Source organism: Phymastichus coffea, unplaced genomic scaffold, assembly GCF_024137745.1.
Source record: "Phymastichus coffea isolate CEN01 unplaced genomic scaffold, Cenicafe_Pcof_1.1 PCOF00078, whole genome shotgun sequence".
In the NCBI taxonomy this organism is placed as follows: Eukaryota; Metazoa; Arthropoda; class Insecta; order Hymenoptera; family Eulophidae; genus Phymastichus; species Phymastichus coffea.
The window spans coordinates 657,949-679,365 of NW_026706889.1; the positions used below are offsets into that span (position 1 = coordinate 657,949).

A 21,417-nucleotide genomic window follows, 5' to 3' on the forward strand; every position below is an offset into this window, starting at 1 on the left:
CTCGCGGGATGTATCGAGTTTGCACCAACTCCTCCACGCTACGCTCGAGACATTAATCTAATCAGTGGCAGCAAGAGAGCAGAGCACGTATACGTGTGAACTATGATGCTTCGAACGACACGAGAAATACGAAGCTTTACGGTTGCGACTCGAGTGTGAGACGAGGGCGAGAGAGAGAGAGAGAGAGTGAGTGAGATAACTTCGAGCGATAATTGCTTCTGAGTAGCAAGACCAAGTCGTACACAATAATGGTTTCTGCAATAAGTATTTGTGGCATATCTATGGCAAGGCTGTAAGCATCTCATCTTTTCTTTTCGGAATTCACCGCCAATAGGATAATGTCATCTTGAGATTAATCATTTGTATATCTGTAGGATAAAAAAAAATAATAGATACGTGTTGTTTTGCAAAATCTGACTTTGTTTGACAACTACAACTTATAGGAATATAGTAAAATGAGTAAATAAAGTAAAATGAGTAAATGGTTGCAGCTAGCACAGGAAAGGCATCTCGCAGAAAAAGGCAAACTTATCACGGCAGTCGACGTCATCCATGCCACCTATGTTAATGATCGCGCCGCAATTCTGACGATTTTCAAAGTTATCCGGCTGTCCACCCCAGTAAGTTGGATTCCACTTTGAAAATCCAGTGGATAGAAGCGATTCCCCGAACAAAGTTACCCATTCGCCTTCTTTGTACAAATCGTGAATGCCAAGCAGTGCTTGTTCCACGTTTAAACCTAATTTGATTTTTTTCTCAGCTTTTTTTAACATGTCGACGAGGATCTGAAATGAAAAGAATTGATTCATGAGCAAAATATAACGTTACCAAACAAGTGAACGAGCAATAACGATTATTTTGAGATAAAAATGCAAAAAATGTGAAGTATACTCACAGCCTCCTCAGCCGCAGAATTGATAATAGCCAGATGGGCATTCTCATCGTTGCAAATCTTCCTGGCATCGTTCCAATTTTTGGCATCAGTATGTATCTTGTGCGAGCCAATTCCAGGAGTGTGCACGTAGTCCTCGCGAACAACCGGTTCACGAGATGGTACCGCTTGGCAGGTACAACTGGTACCCGACTCGCCTCTGTTCTCAGCGAATACATGAGTCACTATTGTTTGATTCGCACTGCATAGATTAATAGTGAGTGCATTGGCTGGTGATATAGTCGCCGCAGTTATTTCTAGTGTAGATATCGTACTCGATACAATGAAGATTAGGAGATACATAATAAGCCGGATGATTAGCACTGAAAAGATAATTTGGCAGATACATAAATTACGCCGAAATTTACTGTATCAGTGATTCAGTTATTGGACGATCGATGAGGAAAGAGTGATTTGTTTACTTAAGAATTAGAATAACATTCGTAAGCTATAAACTTTTGGAATGACTAATACTTTAGACAGCTATTGATTTTACTGTTGAGCAGGAGTTTTTTGGCAAAACATTTTTCAATGTTTCGTATTTATATCGAAATTAAAACCAGAAAAGTTTATCATAGCTTTTATGGCGCGTTATTTGAATCCTCGACACCAACCATTATCTATTGAGTTTTATACTTTAATTTGCAGCCAATATTAATTTAGATAGCACCAGATCGTCCAAAAAATACAGAGCAAAGAAAAGTAAAGTACACAGAAATAGAAAACACTCAGCAGAAACTCGAAAATCGTATTATAATTTTATACACATATTGTAATGTTTTTTCAACGTACTAAACGACTCTTATCACCAACTCTAGTTTCAACTCTTCACACAAATTTGAAATACAAAAAAAATTCACACAGTAACACGAGAGAGGATATTCTTGTTTCAAGTTTCGAGGTACACTAGCCTCCAATACCGGTTTGCTTGAGGTAGTAGGTAGTAGCACTTCGATCGGTCGTCTCAAGCTGCGAAGGACAATGTCGTTTTGCTTATATTGCGTTTCTCCAACCTCCACTTACAATATAGCTGACTACTCTGGGGAATATCCTGTAGCTTTATACTAAAAGATTGAAATTCATTTTTTCAATGAATCCAAGTCGAAGATCGGGACGCGATGAGGAAAGTGTTGTTCTATTTATCGAAAAAGAAAGATTATAAAAAAATATGAAGTGATATTTACCTACGTCATTATTACTGCATAGGTTAGAAATCGGACCAAAGCCAATCTTAGAACCGTAATATTTTTATTTTTAATAGCAAATATTAAGTATCCGAACAGTTCATCGACATCAGTCTCTCCGAAGTATGGTAGGTTTCTTTATGTTATTTCTTTATAAGAATCATTCACGTGATTATTATTTTCACGGGTAAATAAACATCTGTTTATAGAAGAATTATCATATGAAATTTTCTTTGATAAAATCAAGGGAAAAAATATTTATAAATTTGATATCCCACAACACTTATATCGAATAGCTTTTCAAGTCATTTGATTTGTTTTAGTCTTTACAATTTTTTTAGTCTCTGCCATTCGCATCGATATCTTGTGATTAATAGTTATTCAATTTATAAATTGATACAATTTATTTGTCTGAGGAAAATGTATGATCTTTGAAATTTGGATAGGAGACAGAAGTAAGGTGACACTGGCACATCATCTCTTCACCAGTAGTAGTAGCTAAAACTTGAACTGCTGGTATTTTGCTTTCCATGCGTATTATTATTATTATTATCGAACAATTTAAGTATCTGAAATATTTCCAAATGATTAAGTACGAATGTGTAATTACGAAGCGAAGGTGTATAAACTTATAGTTCGCTAATTATTGCTCCTTCATTTTACTGGAACTACTTTTCTATTTGGTTTGTTATGTTAATTGAAAATAGAACTCAGATTATAAACTATAATATAAGTTTATTTAAATGTGAAGATGACATGAAATGATGACGCGTAACCTCAGATTGGTAGTTCAATCGCAGGTTGTTTATGAAAACGAAACATCGTAAACCAATTGCGCAAAGCGAGCAAAATCACCTTAAACATAGATTTGAACAGAAAACTTAAATAATAATGAACTCCAACCATGTGCATCTAACCAGAAATGCACATACGCGGAGTCCATGTATTGCACTCCAATTGTAAGATTTCAGCTGTAATGTCGGCTTATACGAGTATGATTGTCAGATTTGGAGTCCCTAACAGATGTGCGTAAGCAAATAAGGAAATCCTATAAATTCACTGTGTTCGGATAAGCTGTGCATTCCCAAGTGCGGAAGTTACAATATGGTACAATACAATATGTTGTCTCGTGTGGCGTTTACGTGCGAGCAGAGCCAGAGTCGAGAATTCACAATACGAGAAACCCTTTGCCAGAATGTATTGTGAGGTTCAATTTTGAGTGTACGCTTTTGGCCAAGCATGCGGAAATGTCGCACTTTGTGCACGGAGTGACAAAAAATAAGTAAAATCGGGGAAAGTGCGCATGGGAAAACCGGTAGACGCGCGCATGCGTAAAAGACACAAAGAAGCCTCTCCGACCTCGGGATCAAAATATGCGTTCGACGATGAGTGAAAGAAATATAGGGCCGAATTGTACGAGCGCATCATGAGCATTACGCGACGGCAAGAAACTACCGCAACACACGGGTGCACTCGTGTGCGTGTAGGGTAGGGGAATATGCACAAGTGGGTGGAGGAGGAAGCTCCTGTCTTTGGGACATGTGCGAGGACGGTGACCCATTACTCTGGAGAGAGGGCGTTGGAAAGGTGCCAAAAACAATTTTGGAGAGGTCCAGAAAGGTCCCGGTCCCCACCACTAGTGAGGTTGAGAGAGCTGCAGCAGCACACTGTTCCGGGTGCACCTCGTTCGTTTTCTCGGAGATTTTGCTGACGTCACTGTCCTATCGATCAATCATTATTCGTAATGTTTTCTGTATCTACGGTGTATGCTTTCGATTAAAAAATTGTATGTCTGAGGCAGTTGCATTTGTGTACTATGAAGCACAGTGAATTTTTCAAAGAAATTTCTCTCAAAAGACTACACCTATTTATAATAATAAGTACGTTGTGCTTAAAAAGTACCCATTAAATGTTTAAACATGAGCATATACGATATTAAAAGCTCTATGCTAAGCGCAAGCACTTGCACTTTTTTATTTACATCTACATCGGCACAAGCTTCTATACCAAATTATTATACGATTAGACGCGATGGAATTTATTTACGATTCAAGAAAAAATAATTATTTATTTAAACAGATTTTTACATTGAATTTTATTGTACATCGGAAATGAAATGTATTTGTATAGAACTGGTTATTAAAACAAACGACCGAGTAGACAGCTAAAGAGTATGTTATGAAAAATCATGTTGATCAATGAATGATATAAGTCATAGGCAATTCGCAGAAAAACGGGAAAGACACATCGCAATTGACATCATCGAGTCCACCCTCTCGCAAAAACACCCCGCAATTTTGCACTCCAGCACCGTTATCAGGTTGACCACCCCACTTGTCCGACCATTGAGTGTAGCCGGTCTTGTAAAGCGACTCTCCAAGAATTGTCACCCATTCGCCTTCCTTGTAAAGATCGTGGATACCAATGAAAGCGAGTCCATCATACGAGGCACCTTTAGTAGGGCCTGCTTTTGCGAAAAGATCCATCAATACCTGTGAACGATGAAAACATTAGTTTTTGAACTCGATCAAACGTACGTAAATTTAATTATACGCCTGTAGTCAGGCATGTTCTTTCGGAGTAACGAAACGAAAACAATTTTCACGATGAATATCGATAATTATTCAGGTTATCATTTATAAATCAGTGATCCGTTATTGGATTGAAATTCTCGTGGATAAAATATAACTAATTAGGTGAAAAATGTGAGTGTATACGCATACACCGATTGGCAATAATGAAAGCATTATAATTAACACGCTTCACTTGTCACGCCAATACGAAATTATTAGTAATTATTATTGGGCAAGCATATTCTTGTCTATATAAAAAATAGATCATGCCTTGTTCATCGCAATTTGAAATGTAATTGGGAAAAAACAAAGTCGTTATTGATTGTCTGTATTATGAACTGACGTGTGATTCACTGAGAGAATTGACAATTGCTAAGTGTCCACCCTCTTCGTTACACATTTTTCTGGCCTCGTTCCAGCTCGCGGCTCGGGTGTGCAGCTTGTGTGCCCCTATCCCCGGACTGTACTTGTAGTCGTCGCGCGCGACACTTCCGTGAGCTGGACCAGCGTGGCACAGGCATGTCATGCCGTGAATCAGCGTATTAGGCATCTTGTTTAGTGGTTGCTGCTGTTGCGGCAATTGCTGGGTATTATTGGCGTTGCATGGGCACAGATTCACATCGGTGGCTGGAAACACTGTTGACAATTCTGCAGTGCCCGATGAGGTCGTCATTGTTGGGCCTGCTCGCGTACCAGCTACCAGCAGCAACGCGGAGACGAGAAGTAGGCGGAAGTACATCTTTCTTGAGAATCCTAGGCTGTATTTAAGCAATGAAAAATCATACGCACAGATTTCGTATCAAAATTCGCACTAGAAAAGGTCTTTCCACTAACGAACAATTCTCACAATATGCACAATATTCACAATATTCACAATATTCCTCTACTGACATTGGCCATTGGCGAGCGAAAAAATAAGCACAGCCAAAAACGAGTCGGGGATGTTTTGGGCAGCACAGCGACAGCGTACGCGCACTGGCGCAGCTATTGGATTTTTGGTCCGATGTCTGCGCGGCACAAGAGCAGCTAGACGACTGAGAAAGAAGCTTTGATAAATCTGACTGGAGCTCTCTGTTGGCGCGTCCCACAGGAGCATCGCGCAGTAGCGTACACTCTCACTGGTGGAAAGACACACTCCTCGCCTCTCCTTCTCTTCAACTCCCGCGCATAATGCCTGCCTTGTGTTGCGCGCTTTTATTTTAATTTTTATTCTTCAACCTCGACTTTTTCACCGGCCAAAGTCTATTCGTCACAATTATAATTCCTAGAAAATTCTTTCCAACGAAAAACTGGTGAGCAGCGACACTACGCGCCCCGCAGAGGCATCCCCTTGCGCCATAAAGACGTTATAGTATACGCCACTGGCCTGTAAAGAATCGAGCAGTTTGACAAAGTGGCGCGGCCCGAGTCGTTCTCGAACAGAGAAATGTGCCGACCACATGGGGCCTCAAGGCCGCTTCAATCGTCACGGTTTACTAGGAGGAAGAACAGCTCTCTTTATAGCCACCGCCCACAGTATCAAGAAACTCAACGGCCATCCTCGCGCCAATCAGGCACAATTGCTACATATACGCTGCGGTTTGCGTTTGTGCAAAAAGCCTCACTAAAATTATTATTCAATGTCTCTTTTGCCATTGAATATCCTGTCTAGATTATCTCGAATATGCACGACACCGCCAGCCAAAATAATCAAAATAATTCTGCAGTTAGAATCGTGCTTTATTGTCAGCCTTTTCAAGAGACACTTTTCGTAAAAAGGAGAATATATCGAGAATTTGCTCTAATTGATGCTAGCGGTACCGTCGACCGATTGAATTCACGCAATACCGTGGATTAGATGAAGCAACGTGAGAGTGGACATGCAATTTAAATAAGCAGAATTAGCCATCTATCGAGGGATATATTTTCATTTCAAAAAATGCTAAGAAATATTCGGTTCTTTTTAACCGCGGAAGCTTCGTTTCAAGTAGGCGATACCTCGAATAAATTTTCAATCACTCAGCAAAACCTACAAATAAGAAATAAATAAATAAAAAAACTCACCAATCAAGAAGATAACATTCGTTCCATCAGTCTCTTCTGCAATTATCGATTCGAGCACTCGATGAAATTAAAGTTGGCATAAACGAATTCGTCGACAAGTATTCAGCCTGTAAATTCGTGTCGTCGCTTTAAAAAACCTCTCTCGTTTTGCCCTTTGCCGGTAATAAGCGCATCGATTGGCTACGCAGATAAAAAAACGATGAACCCGATCAGTTGATTACACGTAATTGCCGCTTCGCTAGTCTCGCGGAAAATAAAACAATAATTCTTTTGATTGCGTTGATGCAAGTATATACGGAGGCTCCCTCTTTTCATCGTGTTTGTCTGTCAACGCGATACTTTGACAAAAGCGACATTTGGTAGCACTTGCGTGTCTCCATTGTTTCTTTTACCTGACGAAAAGCCTATACGTCGCAATTATTGTTTTATGCTCAGTAAGCTTTTTGCTTCAATTGCTCTTTTCATGAATTATCACGCTAATTGGCAATTAGTCTATCAGTGGATATGTGCATCATGCTTGTGAATTATCAGTGAGTAGGTCAGCTCACGAATCTCTTGGAACAGTCAGAGAATAAATATAAAGTGTAAGGTTTATCACGAAGCTGCAGCTGAAAGATAGAGCAGCGCACCCAGGCGAAGGTATTAACCGAGAGAGACGCACTCAGTCCTTCCCGTATATTTTCTTTCCGGCAGCTCAGCGAATTTAATTTTGGTAATTAACAGCACAGAAATCTACGAGAAGCGTGAAGGCTCACTTTCGCCTATATTGCTATAGTATTACAATATGTTTTTTTTTTTTCTCATCCTGAGCGTCTCGAATGAAAATCGAGTGTGTTCAGGTGTTTTTCCCATTTTCGCGTTGCATTTCTTTTTTCGAGAAATCGCTCGATCAAAAAGGTCGCTTTCGAAAAATCCCATTTTACAAGGAAATCCTTTTAGGCGGGTAGCGACATCCTGTTCAATCTTTCGTAACGTGCTCGCCGTGCTACGGCGTGAGTATCAGCGTTGAAGCGATGCCTTTTATCCCGAGAAAATTTTTTTTAATCCACGTGAATGGAAGTGAAAAACGGGCAAATATTTTAGCTTGATATTCATTGTTCCTTTTTTGTGCGTCGCTAAACTGGCGCGACGACATAGAATTTCTATAAATTCGTTGAGGAGTAATTTGGACTACCAACATTGTTTTCTCTTCTTCATTTTCAAAATAAATGTTGCTTTGATCTCTTTCATTGTTACACAAAAGTCCAAATAAAAGAAGAGTAAGGTTTTTTCTTTTTCATGCAAAGAATAGGTGTCTTTTATCTTGAGATAATTTATACTGTACTAATCGTTCTTGTAATATTACTCTTCAAACTACGAAAGATCCATAAATTAACATGTCTTGACTTTCATCTTCTTGCAAAATTGATTTATCATCAATTAATTACGTTAGTACGCCCTTTTTAATAAGTATTAATTCCACGCGACAAGAGTAAAATTAACCTGAGCGGTTTGCAAAAGCTTTGATTCCAGTGTGCTTCCTTTTGTTTTTTTATTTCCTGCTGAGAAACGAAACGACACAATGGAAAGAGCTGCGCATCTGCAAAACACTTGGAAGCAATATAAGCCGAGGTCGCAGTGCGCTGGAGCCTTTTTTAATCATGTCACCCGAGAATTCACGACGACTAAGAAAGCAAAAAAAAAACAAAAAAATAAAAAGAGGCAATAGCATTGGCCCAGAGATGCTTTTCCCTCGTCGATTTCTGCAGCTGCTGGTACGGCAAGCTTTCAGCTCTTTCTCGTACGAGAGCTTTGAGTACCAGCATAAATGTAAGTATCGATTGATGATAAAATTAAAAGATTAGTTGCTGTATTCATCAAGAAAATAATATGAATCTATGACGTTATTCCTTAGTAGGCGTTGCACAGCTGCATGAAAAAAGTTGAAAGAATGCAAATTCTCTATCCGCAATTATCTCTTTTTCTTCACAGTCTTATACATTCAGGAATAGCACGTTAGGGAAATGAACAAACCTCAGTTAGATCATTTACATGCCAAAGAAGTTGAAGAAATCCATGGATATCTCAGTATTGCAGTGATTGATTATACTTACAATCGATAATGTACCTTACTTACCTAACGAGATGTATATGTGTGCACGGGGCTGCGGCGGGCAGTGTTTTAGTGTTTACATTGAAGAAAAGAGCGTGAAAATTCAAATTTTCGTATACTTTGAAACATTTGTTTTGTATATCTAGGAGTGTGAGATTTACATTTCAGCAGTAAATTTAATTTATGAATACGGACAATAATCTGCAAGAATGGAAATATGCCGTTAATAAATCGTTTCAAGAACATATACAATTGACAGTGAACATTGAGTGGTGTTAAAAAATAAAATAAATCAATATATAGAAATGACCGATTATCCAGTAAAACCTACATATCAAAGATATTTCGGACGATTCAGTGATTCAACCTGTAATTAACAATAGTCAGAATATCGAGCAGTGCATCAATCGTTTTTTTATCATCAATCATCAATTGCTATAAAACTCAAGCAAAAACAGATAACATGTAAAATCAAAATAAGACAACAAGCAATGAAAAAATTATAGACAACGTAAACGACTAGAAAATGACAATCAGCAAATGAAATAATATTATGCGTTAACGATAAGCACAACGAATTATTAGCTGTAAAATAAAATTTTGCATTGTCATCTGTACAGTCATGGAATCTTGTCTTGATCCTTTTATAATAATAAAAATAATAATTAATTCCTTATAGAAAAGAGAACCTACCAGTTTATTTGTGATCTGTTTGGCTGAAAAATAGTCACGCAATCAGCTAAAAATCAAATGATGGATGTACAAAACCTAAAACCATTCATTGTGTCAACAGTGTTTTGCATTGACAGTTTGAACGTTTATTTCAATCTATGTTTCTTTCGTGTGATGGCTGCGCAACCGAAGACTCTACATCGGAATTATAATCATACAAATCTCCGCTCGTCACATGCATTTCTGTAGTTCATTTACCCGTGCTTTTTTTTAATTTAATTTATTTATTTTGATCGATATGAATTTGTGTAATTTAATCTATTTATTTAGAAAGTTCCTTTATAATTAATTTTGTACACTCTAGAGTATAATTTAACTTGAAAATTGAACGATTAAAAATAAGAAAAATAACAAGACGGCCCTTGAGAAGAACATGCCACTGAGACGTTTCCTCTGAAAGTTATATAACTGGCCTATAAAAAGTTACATTTTGAGTCAAAACTGACTTCCTTCGACTTCAAAATTAACCAAGTTTTTCGAAGTTGAGCATTCCACTGAGCTTCTGCTGCAGTGAATGTTCTATATAGAAATTCTGCTATCTATAAAGCATGAAGTAAGAGTAAAATTCTGAATTTTCTCTTTCGCCGAAATTGAGAAAATTTTATTTATAAGCATGTACAATTTTATATTTTATATAAGTCCCGTGACAAAATATTATATTTTAGCATGTTAATCTAAAAAAAAGCGTTTATGCTCTGAAAAAATTTTGATAAAAAAATCTTGGCCAGAAACGCTGTTAGAAAGATAAAGAAATAGTAGAAAACTCAGAGGCAAAGAATTGCGAAAGAGCAAGAAAAAAGAAAGGGAATAAATAAAATAAAACGGAGCTAAAGAGTCACGATAAGTCTTGCCGGCGAATAAGATATAAAGTCCTCGTGCGCGCTCTGGAACAGCGCGCTGCACGTCGTTATATCTATACGTGATCCTTACTGCAACATCTTTTGTTCATTTCTTTCTCACTTTTTTTGATGGTCATAGCGGCGCATAGCTGACGTTGCTCTCTGCGTGTTACTAACAAACTTACATCTGTCTTACTGTAACATTCATTTTTTTCGGTATAAAATAATGAAATCCACATGAAAAAAAAATGGTTTTTATACCTTCTAACAATTAAATTGCATTCCGAATGTAGTTATACCGGATAGAAGCTAACTTGATATTCGAGGTTAACGTAGTTTTCGCGAACAGCACCTGGTCTCTCTTTCGCTTTAACGAATTCTCCCAGCGGCGTGGCGATTTTTTTCTCGTTCGTCCGACTGAAATAAAAGCGAGAGCCCAAGGGGAAAACGCGCACAATTTCCCAAGAAGCACAAGCATCTACAGTTTCGAGCTTTGGGAAAAGAAGAACGGCGTAATTTTACTTCGACAAAAATGAAGATTTTCTCTAAAGGCACACTCCATTCTTCGCAATAAGCTCGGGGATTATTACACCCGGTTGGTCTGATGCAGCGTAAATTTCTGCAGGCGGACTTTGCGATGTTTCGTGTTGGCGATGACGACTATTTATACAAGAATCAAACTTTCGAAGATAAAGTTGAGGTTTCTAAGAAAATTCCGTTGTCGAGCTTTGGTCCTTTGGTTGATTTGGCTAAAGTTCTTTACTAAAAAGGAGAACGATGAGAAGTAAATCCTGTATTGAAGATCGAGTTTATGGCATATAATTGGTTTGTTCATACGAGGTAATGATGAATTTGGCGCGAGAATGATTTATAAAGTTTATAGAAATTGATAAGTGTTTAGCGAGCGCAGCGCGCTAGTGATTAGTAGTCTTTGAGAAAATGAACGTTTGAGAGGAAAAGACCGATGAATCGTTGCAATCGTGAAAAGAGAAAAGAGAACCATTAAAGATGTAGGCAGGGCTTAGCGAGGAGATGGGAGCGCGCGGGTGCGGTTAGGGCGGCCAAGGCGAGAAACGCCCTATTATCAGTGCGCCTGCTCCGCTACCAATGATCCGGACTCTTATCTGTGAACTCGAGGTCACGTTAAGTTTTTCTCGTGTTTTCGCATCTTCGCCGCAACCGAGATCTTGCGGTTAGTACAAGCACCACATATTTCGCATTAAAATCCATCTCTATCTGATTGTATTGAAGTTGAGCGCGACACGACAACTATGAACAGCTACTTGATTTTAAACTGTAGTTGCCGTGGGAGTGGCGCCGTCGTTGCCGAGTTACATATCCCAGGACATAAATTAAGCAAGCAATAGTAGACAACCTCCAGCCTCCAGCACTCGCTCTTCTCTTAATAAAGAGCCCATGATAGCAGTCGACCCAAATATCCGCGCGCGTTGGCCAAAAGCCATTCGGCCGGAAATGAAGCGCCATGTTAGTCATCCATGTGTTCGTCTTTGGCTTGCGCTTCATTTCGGTGAAGCAGCGTTTCATTCTATGCGCAGACAGCGCGGTCAGCGCATTGTGCTACGCATTCGATGAGTAGCACGACGAAGCACGTCGAACGTTCGAGTGAAAAATGATAACTGCAATCACTTGTTTCCCACGGATCGTTGTATTTGAACTGCGCGCCAGAGTGAGATATTCACTGGCAAATAGCAATTCACTCGACTACATAGCATCGAACACATTTGCGCCTTAACGCGTGCAGGCGAGTGAAGCGAGCGTATAGCCCATCTATCGTGGATACCAAGCTATTCGCACAGCAGCAACAAGAAAGAACAGAGAAGCGCACGCCACAGTGAATGGAGTTTCGCAAATTGATCGGCCGGCCACACATACGTATATACGTAGAGTAGCGGCTCGCACACCTACGGCTACATTATGTGTCCGTATCTCAGGCCAATTTCCTGCTTCTCGCTCTCTCCACACATTTTCCCTTAGTGATCCGATCAGGCGTGGCGTCGGCCATTAATTCGTACCTTGAATTTGTTGTGAGAGGCTGCTGCTACAGCCTATTTATACCTTTATCGGAGAGAAGGGAGATTTATTGGAAGGCGAGCTCCGTGAAGAAGTCTACCACGCTGCTTAACCAGAATGTGCTGTTGGGCTTTTGTGCTTCGAGTTCATGCGCCAAATATGGAATGGACTTGGTGTTTGTCGGCTAAATATCGATTGCCACAAAAAAACAGTTTGGATTTTTCGATTTGCTCTCTGGAAAAGACTCCACCGAGACTCGCTTGGTAAGTCGAACTTCTTCCGATAACCAATCGTTGAAATCGCCTAGTAGCGAATAGTTTATTGATTAACTCAAGCCTTTGACGAACATTGAAAAACTTTGCCTTAATCAAGTAGCCCGTAAGCTTTGGAAAATAGGAAAAACGAGAGTTGCAGCGTGCAAATCGCAAACTAAAGCTTCAAAGACTGTATCCTCGGCGGAGTTTTGCAGAGGCTAGAAAAGAGACTTTCTGAAAGCCTTGTGTGCGCGTGAAAGTTAGCCTCCTCTCCAGTCGATAATTAGCGCCTCAGCCTCTCGGTGACTCGAGTCTCTCTCTCTCTCTCTCTCTCTCTCTCTCTCTCTCTCTCTCTCTCTCTCTCTCTGTCTCTCTCGGGTCATCCCCCCTTGAAGAAATTCCAAGAGACTCTGCCAGGAAAATTTACTCGAGAACTTATTTTTTCTTCCGTAGTTTCTCTTATCTCTTCTTTTTTCACTCCTTTCCTTCCACGATAAATGAATTCAAAGAAACAGCAAAGAATTGTTAACTTGAATGTGCCTTCGAAAAACAAATTTCAAACGACCACGTCCTCGTTAAAAATTAAGATTGCAATTCCGTGCGAGGCTATTGAAACTTGATAATGCAGTGCAGGAAGATAACATCAAGAAGATAACTGAAGCTTAACGCAGGACATAAACGGTCCAATTACTATGGTGCTTGTGGCGCAGTGTCCCTTTTGATTCGGCACAATAAACTGACCATAACTATACTTATATAGAGAAGTGCAGAAGAATAACGAGCTTTTCGAGAGCTTAGAGTTTATAATTGACGATGATCTTTGCATTGCTCTGATTTGAACTTGAACCGATTGAAGCCGTAGTTAACGAGCGACTAGAACAGAAAAAACTATTTCGTCAAAAATTAACAAGCGTACTACTTCGGCATCGTGTGCATCTGTACTGGAATCTGATTTGAATGCAGCGCCCATAGCAAGTCATATTTAACGAGCTTTGTTTGCATACTTTCTTTTAAACTAGCTATTTTATATCCTTAGCGCAGTATGAAAAGCGGATGGGAGGATTTCGCTTGATCCTTCTTCCTCTACCGTTGACAGTTCACGCTCGCGTGTATTTGCGCCGGCGCGAATTTTTTTTACTAAACCCACGCGCTAACGGAAAATGAAAGCTCCTCTACCAAAACCCTTACTGGAAAACTCGCCCTGGTGGTTATACGAGCAAGAGGAAGGCTTTATTAACTTTTACCAGAGCTAAGTAATAATGAGCGAAAAACCAATAAAGAGACACGTTTATTTATACCGTAGCGGGAGAATGTGGATTGTAACGATGAATCATCTATGCCGAGCTATTTTTCAATAGTTTTTTCAGGATATTCCATCTGTTTGCTGTCCACGTTAGTCCTTCAATTTGAGTAGAAAACTCAGATTAATCACCACATAAAATCCTTAAGGGTTTTCATTAACTGCGTTTGAAGCGGAGTTTTCGAACTGAAATGGCTCAATTGCTTACGAAACTTTCATCGTAACTACGGCGCTCTAACGACCTAATAGCTCGAGCCAAGAAAATTATGCAAGATGCCACAAAAACTTGATAAAGTGTGACAATTTTGATAAGAGCTATACAGATTTTCATTTTATGATCACAGAATAAAATTGTAGGATTGTTGTTGTATGTATGTGTGTGCGATTAAGTAAAGAGTACGAGAGAGTCGAGTCGTTCTTGAGTGAAAGAGCGTTAGGCGGAAAACTAACGAGCGAGGTAGTGTAAAGCGTCTGAGAGTGCGAAAGGGGATGTATTCCCGAAAAACGAGAAAGGGCCTCCAACGGTCCTCAGCGTCAGTCCGAGTGGAAACCCGGCTGTGTGACAACAGACGACACGGCACATGCTTTACCGAGTTCTTTGTCTAAGCGTTAGGGTTTTACTTCCAAGTGTATTAGTTAGGAATAATAATTTTGGTTATTGATTTATTCTGTTTCATATTTATTCATTGCAATCCCTAATACCCTGGCCTTATACAGCTCGCAAAAAAAAATGTTTCGAGTAATAGAATAATGAAAAATTTTTCTTTTTTTCCAGCATAAGCGTCATCATTACATAACGGCACACCGATACCTGAGTCCGAGTACACCGGATACGACTAACTTGCCGCAAAACAGCCAGGATGCTGCTGCAGTTCCACCAACTCCCATAAGCATCGAGGATGATTATTTTGGCCGAAGTAAGTTTTCAATTTTCAGTACATTTCCCACAGTTACAATTCCAAACTCACCTACTGCCAAATGTGATCATTTCGCGTTGATACACGAGATACAATATGTGAATATGCATGTCATAAATTCACATTGGACGGCAAATAATAGTTTAGCACGAAACGCCTAACAAAATATTCACAGTCGATGAACTTGCCAATAAAACTTTAACTACGCAACTTAAATATCTCCTCGGAGGCCCTTAACGCAATTCAATTAACAATATAACACAGATAGTTTTTGCCATCGATAACAGCTCCCTCTCTGCTTTAAGTTACAGGCAAAAAGGGCAGAAAATAGACATCAAAAGATCATAAGAAATAAATGAAAACTAACTTAAACCCCTTTTTTCACACTTTAGATTAGTTTTCATTTATTTCTTATGATCTTTTGATGTCTATTTTTTGCCCTTTTTGCCTCTAACTTAAAGCCTGTTAATATACTATAAGAATAAAAGAATAATAAACAGTTTCTTTCGAAATGTTAGACAAATATGTTATCTATATATAAGTGATTTGATTTTATTTTATTTATTAAATGAAAGATAAATATGTGACATCAATGAAAAATTATTGTGCATATAATTGTTAAGTTTTTAGCAAACGACAGAGTGTTATGTTAAAATTAATTGTTTTAGGAAGGATAAACTTCATGAAGATTTCAATTAAGCACTGAATTTCACTGAAAGTGTGAATATAAATGAATAATTGTTACATGTGTTGCAATAACAATGCTTAAGGTTGCAATATGGAGGTTGGTGAGCAAAGCGATGTAGGATACCCCCCCCCCCCCCCGCCCCTATATATAGCACATATAAAGGCGTTCATTCCTATACAAATGCGAATTCAATGTCTAACTTAGTTGCTGAATTAGCATAGAGATCGAACTCGAGTACTTCTGCCTTCAACTACCATTTCCTCGAACGCGAGTTTTCGTGCTCATAAACTCTGATAATCAATTTTTCTATTTGCGACGCAGATGCATTTTAAAGTTTTCAGAGCATCTGTGATAATATCACGCGTCTTTTTTCTCCTTTGGCTCTTGAAAAGCCACCTGAGTGACTGGCTATGGTTGTTCCAGTGGTTTAATCGAAAATTTTTCGACGTATCTATTTTGGTTGAACGTTCAAGAATTCCAAGAAGTACGTTTTTGAGATAAAATTGAAGTAGTTATCAGTGTCAATATCTTGACTGAAGACTTTAGATTGATTTTTTTAATGTTAATATGAGGGGAAAATAACGAGAGTATTTAAATATGTGACCGACAATGGGATGGATAATTGAATGAATAGAAAAATAATGCATGCATCAAGACATACGTCGTCAGAGAAAATAAACAATATAGTAATAAAGAAGTGGTGTTATTTCCATGAGTTCTCAGCCTCAATCTGTTCTGAAGCAGTATAACTACCCATCAAAATATAAACTCGTACAGATTTTTAAGTAAGCTCACGTTTGAAAACCGAAAAATGATGGATACACGCGCAGACGAAAGTCAAACAATAATGAGTGAGCTCGCGACAGCGCATTCCTTTTCTAACGCTATGCGGAGGCGTGCAACAAGTGGTTGCGCCATCGCGAATGATGGTGACGCAGAGAGAACAGGCGGTCGCGAGCGATGCGCTATACTCTCCCTCTCGATTCTTTTTCTTTTATTTCTTATTCATTTTTTCCCTTTCCACACGTTTTTCTCGTCAAACGTCCATGTAGTTTTTGCTCGTCGTGCAATTAACCACAAAAGCGCGCGCGTTTAAAGAACCACAGAATCTTTTACTTTCGCGTGACTCTTTTTGCGCGCACTGATTGAGGTTGGAATGGCAATTTATTTTATCGCTTTGAACGAGTCAAAGGGGTGATGAATCCAATCGTTATGATAAGTTCATTTGCTTATGGATTTGATAAAGATTGAATTAAAAACAATCAGTTGGATTCATCGAATGGATCTACTTTTTACACCTAAAATTATTTTTTAAAACCCACAAATGACCGAACGCAAATTATTTTTAAAACCCACAAATGACCGAACGCAAATTATTTTTCAGACCCATGCATAGGCAAATATTGCGGTGCTGGACGCGAATGTCAGGTGTCGGACGACGGCAGCCAGGGTGTGTGCGTTTGTGCACGTCGCTGCGCTCGTCGTCATCGTCCCGTTTGCGGGAGTGATGGCAAGGTATACGCAAATCACTGCGAACTTCATCGTGCCGCCTGTAACTTAGGCAGCCCGCTCACCGCTAGTCGGCTCATGAGATGTCTTCATCGAGGTGAGCATTGTTAGAGCGTTCTTTCATATTTGTATTTCTTTTTTCATTGCTATTGTTTATGTGAGTACGATGTTGTTATGCGAACTATAGGTAACTTCAATTAGGAATCGTCGAAATAAATGTTAATTGCGAAATTGTTTTGAGATATTGGTATGGTCTGGAGAAAGAATGATCTGGTGGTATATGGCAAAATGCAAATAAGCTAAATGAATAACATTCTCTTACAATTCAAAATGCAAAAGATATTCCTTCGAGCCGGATTTGAACCAGCGACCTATGGATTTCTGATTTTTCAAGACCGACTACAGTCCACCGCTCTACCAACTGAGCTATCGAAGGCAGTTGATTGAAAAATGTTTTTTATTTGGCTCAACTTATTGGTCGAATTCTTGTGCATCTTGAAAGTCGTTCGGTTGGTAATGAGAATCTCTAATATCTTAAAAACAAAGGTAATGATTATTTTTGGAAGTACACGTGTTATTGGAATCCTGATAATAATGATATCGAAACTTTATATTAGCATTTGATATATAATTTTGTTATCATTTTTATATGCAGGTAAAAACAACCAACCTAGCTTTACCTGCTACACAATTTTTTAATATCTACTGCGATGAAGGATTAAAATGCATGCAATGAAAGTAAAAGAACATTTTCAGTCTTTATTTTGATTCTTCTTATGAGTTTTTGATATGATATCGCAAATGCAATGTTCACTGTTCATATTTTAGAATTACAAAAATTAATTTCGCTGCCAATTCGTTTGAACGAAAAGCAAAAATTTCCTTCCTGTCGGATTTGATCTAGCGACCTATGGGTTTCTGATTTTTTTAAATCAACTACATTCCACCGCTTTACATACTGAGCTATCGAAGGCTATTGAAAAATGACGTTTGATTGAACGAATTATGAATGTTTAAAGTTATGAATTCGTTACTTAATATACTTGACGGTCATTCAAGTCAATAACTCTCTTCTTTCAATGTGTGCAAAAAAATAAACACAGCTGGAGATAGGCCAGTTACAGTTCCATAGTAGACAAATTATAAAAATGTAACAATTGCTCATGCAAAAAATGAAAATAAAAAGAATAACTAAAACAAATAGTCAATTGATTGAAACTGAAAGCAAAACAAAACTAAAAAAATCCTTCGAGCCGGATTTGAACCAGCGACCTATGGATTTCTGATTTTTCAAGACCAACTACAGTCCACCGCTCTACCAACTGAGCTATCGAAGGCTGTTAAACAAATAAGTTTGGACCACGAATTTAGTTGATACGTATCGTCTTCAAAATGTAGGTCATTAACTGCAGTAGCTCAAAGTTTCTGATGTAGTTATTATACGCATTATGTAGGATATACTTATATTGGATAACAGTTTTTAAACTAAAATGTAAATTGGTATATTGCAATCATAATTCTTTCATCTATTTACGATGTAAAAGTAATTTATAAATATCAAAGATTTTATTAATAATAACAAAGTAAATATATCAAAATAAATAAATAAATCACGAGGTATATCTGTGACTAGAACGTTAACAAAACTGCAGTTATCAACCTCTGTCTATACCGAAAATAACTATTGCATTACGAAACTTTGTAAGCGATAAAATGCAAAATCGCTGAAAAAAGTGAAGAAAAACGCGACCATTCGGGCATGTCCGATAACTTGCTCTCACACAGCATCTCACGGGAAACTTGACTGGTTGCCTAGTTATAGGTGCAAGCATAAGTAAGTGCGTATCACGTAAGTAAGACCACGTGAGCTTTGACGGTCGTCTCCTTCGATAGCTCAGTTGGTAGAGCGGTGGACTGTAGTTGGCATTGTTGATAATCAGAAATCCATAGGTCGCTGGTTCAAATCCGGCTCGAAGGAATTTTTTTTTATTATTTACTTACATATTCGATTACATGGAATATTTTTAACTACATAATTATCAAAAGTTTACTTTAAAAAGAAGTAATTCCGCATTTTTTTACTTCAAACACACCAGTATCTAGCATGAAAAATTTGATTGTTTACCACTGGAAAAATACTTGACATTGGAAACGGAACCATTTACAGAAACAAAATAATTAAAAATTAAAGGGAATCTATTAAGTATGACTTATAAAGTATTTTTGTATTATAAATACAAAAAATAGTATTGTTGTTTGTGGAATAAGGTTCTGCAAAAAAATTCCTTCGAGCCGGATTTGAACCAGCGACCTATGGATTTCCGTTTTCACTTATCAACCAACTACAGTCCACCGCTCTACCAACTGAGCTATCGAAGGTTTCTAATAGTTTTAAAGTAATTTTAAAAGTAAAGAGGAAGGTTTGTAGCACGTACATTCTCACGTTTGAAAGCCAACTGTATTACTTTTTATTATCACATTGAAATAAACATGAGAATTGAGTGATAATAATTCTCATTCGCGATAAGAAAATCAGTTAAAAAATGATAATTTTTGGCAAATATATACTTAAATAAAACGTATAATGAACAAGCATTGATATCTCAAGTAAAATATTTTCCGTCCAATACGCGATCTGTGATTATCATGGCTACATGAAATCTATAGACGTAGCTGCGTCGATACTTAATTTCTACCACGTTGAGTCAATCTGATGTACTTGTATTGCCGGTAAAGAGCTTGTTAAAATACTTGCTTGAGATTTCCTCCGAACATGTAACAAACGGAAACTAGGTGATTCCAGTAATAGTACACCTGAATGTCAAGCTACCGGCATTGTCGAAGCGAAATTTTCACGTCGGAAAGGTCAAATCTCGATTTCATTCGAAAGATGGATAGCCGCAACTTAAAATTTTCACTCTCAACGCATCAGGACAACCATTCAATAAAGAGAGAAACAATGTAGAAGAAATAATAATAAAGAGCGAGTAGGTATGCGTGCGCGCGCGCGCGCGCGCGCGCGTGTGTGTGTGTGTGTGTGTGTGTGTGTATGTGTGTGTGTCGCGCGGCGTAGTATCAATAAGTATAGATGAAAAAGTTTTGCCAGCAAGGTATAGAAGAGCGAAAGAGAGTACATATCAATTCGCCGTCTGTCACGAATGGTAAATGGAAAGAGGGATGCGCGCGGTGTTATTCCGAAAGTTTTTCTCTGGCAGACTACTTTTATCTCTCTTGCGCGCGCACAGCTCAATGAAGAGTGCATCGCTGAAATGCGTAATGCGCTTCACCCTCCTGAGTTTTAATGCTTTTCTGATACCGATAGAGTTTCGTTTTCGCTCCTCAGATCGACAGGTTATAAATGAATGGACGGCGAGGATTTTCTCGAGAGGATTTTATGGGAAACTGTTGTTAAGCCAATATTTTTTCATCTCACGTGAATATACTTGTTTTTAGTCAATCTTACGGAGAAGTTGGTATTCAAAATTCGAATATCTATATAAATTGAACCAATGAAATAGATTACGCAAATATCACAATGTGATTTTCGTCCATGCAATTCATCTATTGGTTCGATAATTAATTTCATAGTATACATGAAAGGTAAATATGACGATCGAAATTTACTCACGTAGATCGTTGAAAAAATATCTTGTGCGAATGAAATGTCGTTAATGTTCCAACATACATCAGCAATATTTTAAATAGATTACACGTGGAGCAAATCAAGAAATTGCTAGAACTTATAGACATATGACTATCACTACTCAGGCGAATGTATCTAATCCAGTTTGCGCATAGAGAGCCTTTGCAACGCATCAGGTTTAAAGACGTGCCTTATCGTAGTTTTGCGTGCCTAAGTGCAGCCTAGCCCGAAAATATAAGCTCTGACACGCAAAGAGGGGCTAATTAACGCGATTTGCAGCGAGCAGCACGCGTTAATTCGATATGCGCGTTTCGCGTCAATTATCGGCTGCTTTGACACGCTAATGGCCAAGTTTTAATTGCATTGCACCTCCATTAACACCTATCTCACGGGCTTTTACACTCGAGAGCTTTTTTTTATTCGTTCGAGTAGCCGTTTTTTTTCGTTCGACAATTGACTTCGTTTGTGTAACACTCGAAAAAAGCTCAACAAGCTGATGCATTATTTCTTGTTGGCAGGGCTTTGCTTATTAAATGCATAAAAAACTCTAATTTTATTAACCATCTAGTGTATACCAGTAGCAAATATGGTATTTACGAGTATGATCTCAAGACTCTTTTAGTATCTCAATAGAATGAATATTGACACAGAATTCGGTCGCACGCTGAATAAAACAGCCTA

At 38.4% G+C, this 21,417-nt stretch overlaps 3 protein-coding genes and 4 non-coding genes across 8 annotated transcripts in view; 2 read left to right on the plus strand and 5 right to left on the minus strand.

Annotated features, from left to right (window-relative positions):
* LOC131668473 (follistatin-related protein 5-like) overlaps positions 1-21,417 on the plus strand; it is a 132,856-nt gene that overhangs the window by 101,197 nt on the left and 10,242 nt on the right. For both annotated transcript variants that reach the window (XM_058942673.1, XM_058942674.1), the window contains exons 5-6: positions 14,755-14,896; positions 16,969-17,190. In XM_058942673.1, coding sequence (XP_058798656.1) covers positions 14,755-14,896; positions 16,969-17,190 — 364 coding nt within the window. The remainder of the gene's footprint in view (positions 1-14,754; positions 14,897-16,968; positions 17,191-21,417) is intronic.
* LOC131668477 (hemolymph lipopolysaccharide-binding protein-like) lies at positions 413-21,221 on the minus strand. The gene is made up of 3 exons (XM_058942679.1): positions 20,722-21,221; positions 896-1,254; positions 413-785 (listed from the first exon to the last, which is right to left on the minus strand). Exons 2-3 carry the CDS (start codon positions 1,232-1,234, stop codon positions 492-494), a joined length of 633 nt encoding a protein of 210 aa, XP_058798662.1. The 5' UTR covers positions 1,235-1,254; positions 20,722-21,221; the 3' UTR covers positions 413-491.
* LOC131668475 (hemolymph lipopolysaccharide-binding protein-like) lies at positions 4,198-5,957 on the minus strand. Its single transcript, XM_058942678.1, has 2 exons — positions 5,032-5,957; positions 4,198-4,607 (listed from the first exon to the last, which is right to left on the minus strand). The coding sequence occupies exons 1-2, from the start codon at positions 5,425-5,427 to the stop codon at positions 4,311-4,313; spliced, it is 693 nt and encodes a 230-aa protein (XP_058798661.1). The 5' UTR covers positions 5,428-5,957; the 3' UTR covers positions 4,198-4,310.
* On the minus strand, positions 17,437-17,529 carry Trnay-gua (transfer RNA tyrosine (anticodon GUA)). Its single transcript has 2 exons — positions 17,493-17,529; positions 17,437-17,472 (listed from the first exon to the last, which is right to left on the minus strand). It is a non-coding gene; the product is annotated as a tRNA-Tyr (tRNA).
* Positions 18,338-18,430, minus strand: Trnay-gua (transfer RNA tyrosine (anticodon GUA)). Its single transcript has 2 exons — positions 18,394-18,430; positions 18,338-18,373 (listed from the first exon to the last, which is right to left on the minus strand). It is a non-coding gene; the product is annotated as a tRNA-Tyr (tRNA).
* On the plus strand, positions 18,977-19,071 carry Trnay-gua (transfer RNA tyrosine (anticodon GUA)). Its single transcript has 2 exons — positions 18,977-19,013; positions 19,036-19,071. It is a non-coding gene; the product is annotated as a tRNA-Tyr (tRNA).
* On the minus strand, positions 19,377-19,472 carry Trnay-gua (transfer RNA tyrosine (anticodon GUA)). Its single transcript has 2 exons — positions 19,436-19,472; positions 19,377-19,412 (listed from the first exon to the last, which is right to left on the minus strand). It is a non-coding gene; the product is annotated as a tRNA-Tyr (tRNA).

Bases quoted from the DNA above. Each gene is read 5' to 3' on its own strand.
- LOC131668477 (XM_058942679.1), bottom strand. From the start codon at position 1,234: ATGTATCTCCTAATCTTCATTGTATCGAGTACGATATCTACACTAGAA. The intron at 786-895 runs GTGAGTATACTT...TTTTCATTTCAG, and splicing joins ATTCTGCGGCTGAGGAGGCT to ATCCTCGTCGACATGTTAAA.
- LOC131668475 (XM_058942678.1), bottom strand. From the start codon at position 5,427: ATGTACTTCCGCCTACTTCTCGTCTCCGCGTTGCTGCTGGTAGCTGGT. The intron at 4,608-5,031 runs GTCAGTTCATAA...CATCGTTCACAG, and splicing joins ATTCTCTCAGTGAATCACAC to GTATTGATGGATCTTTTCGC.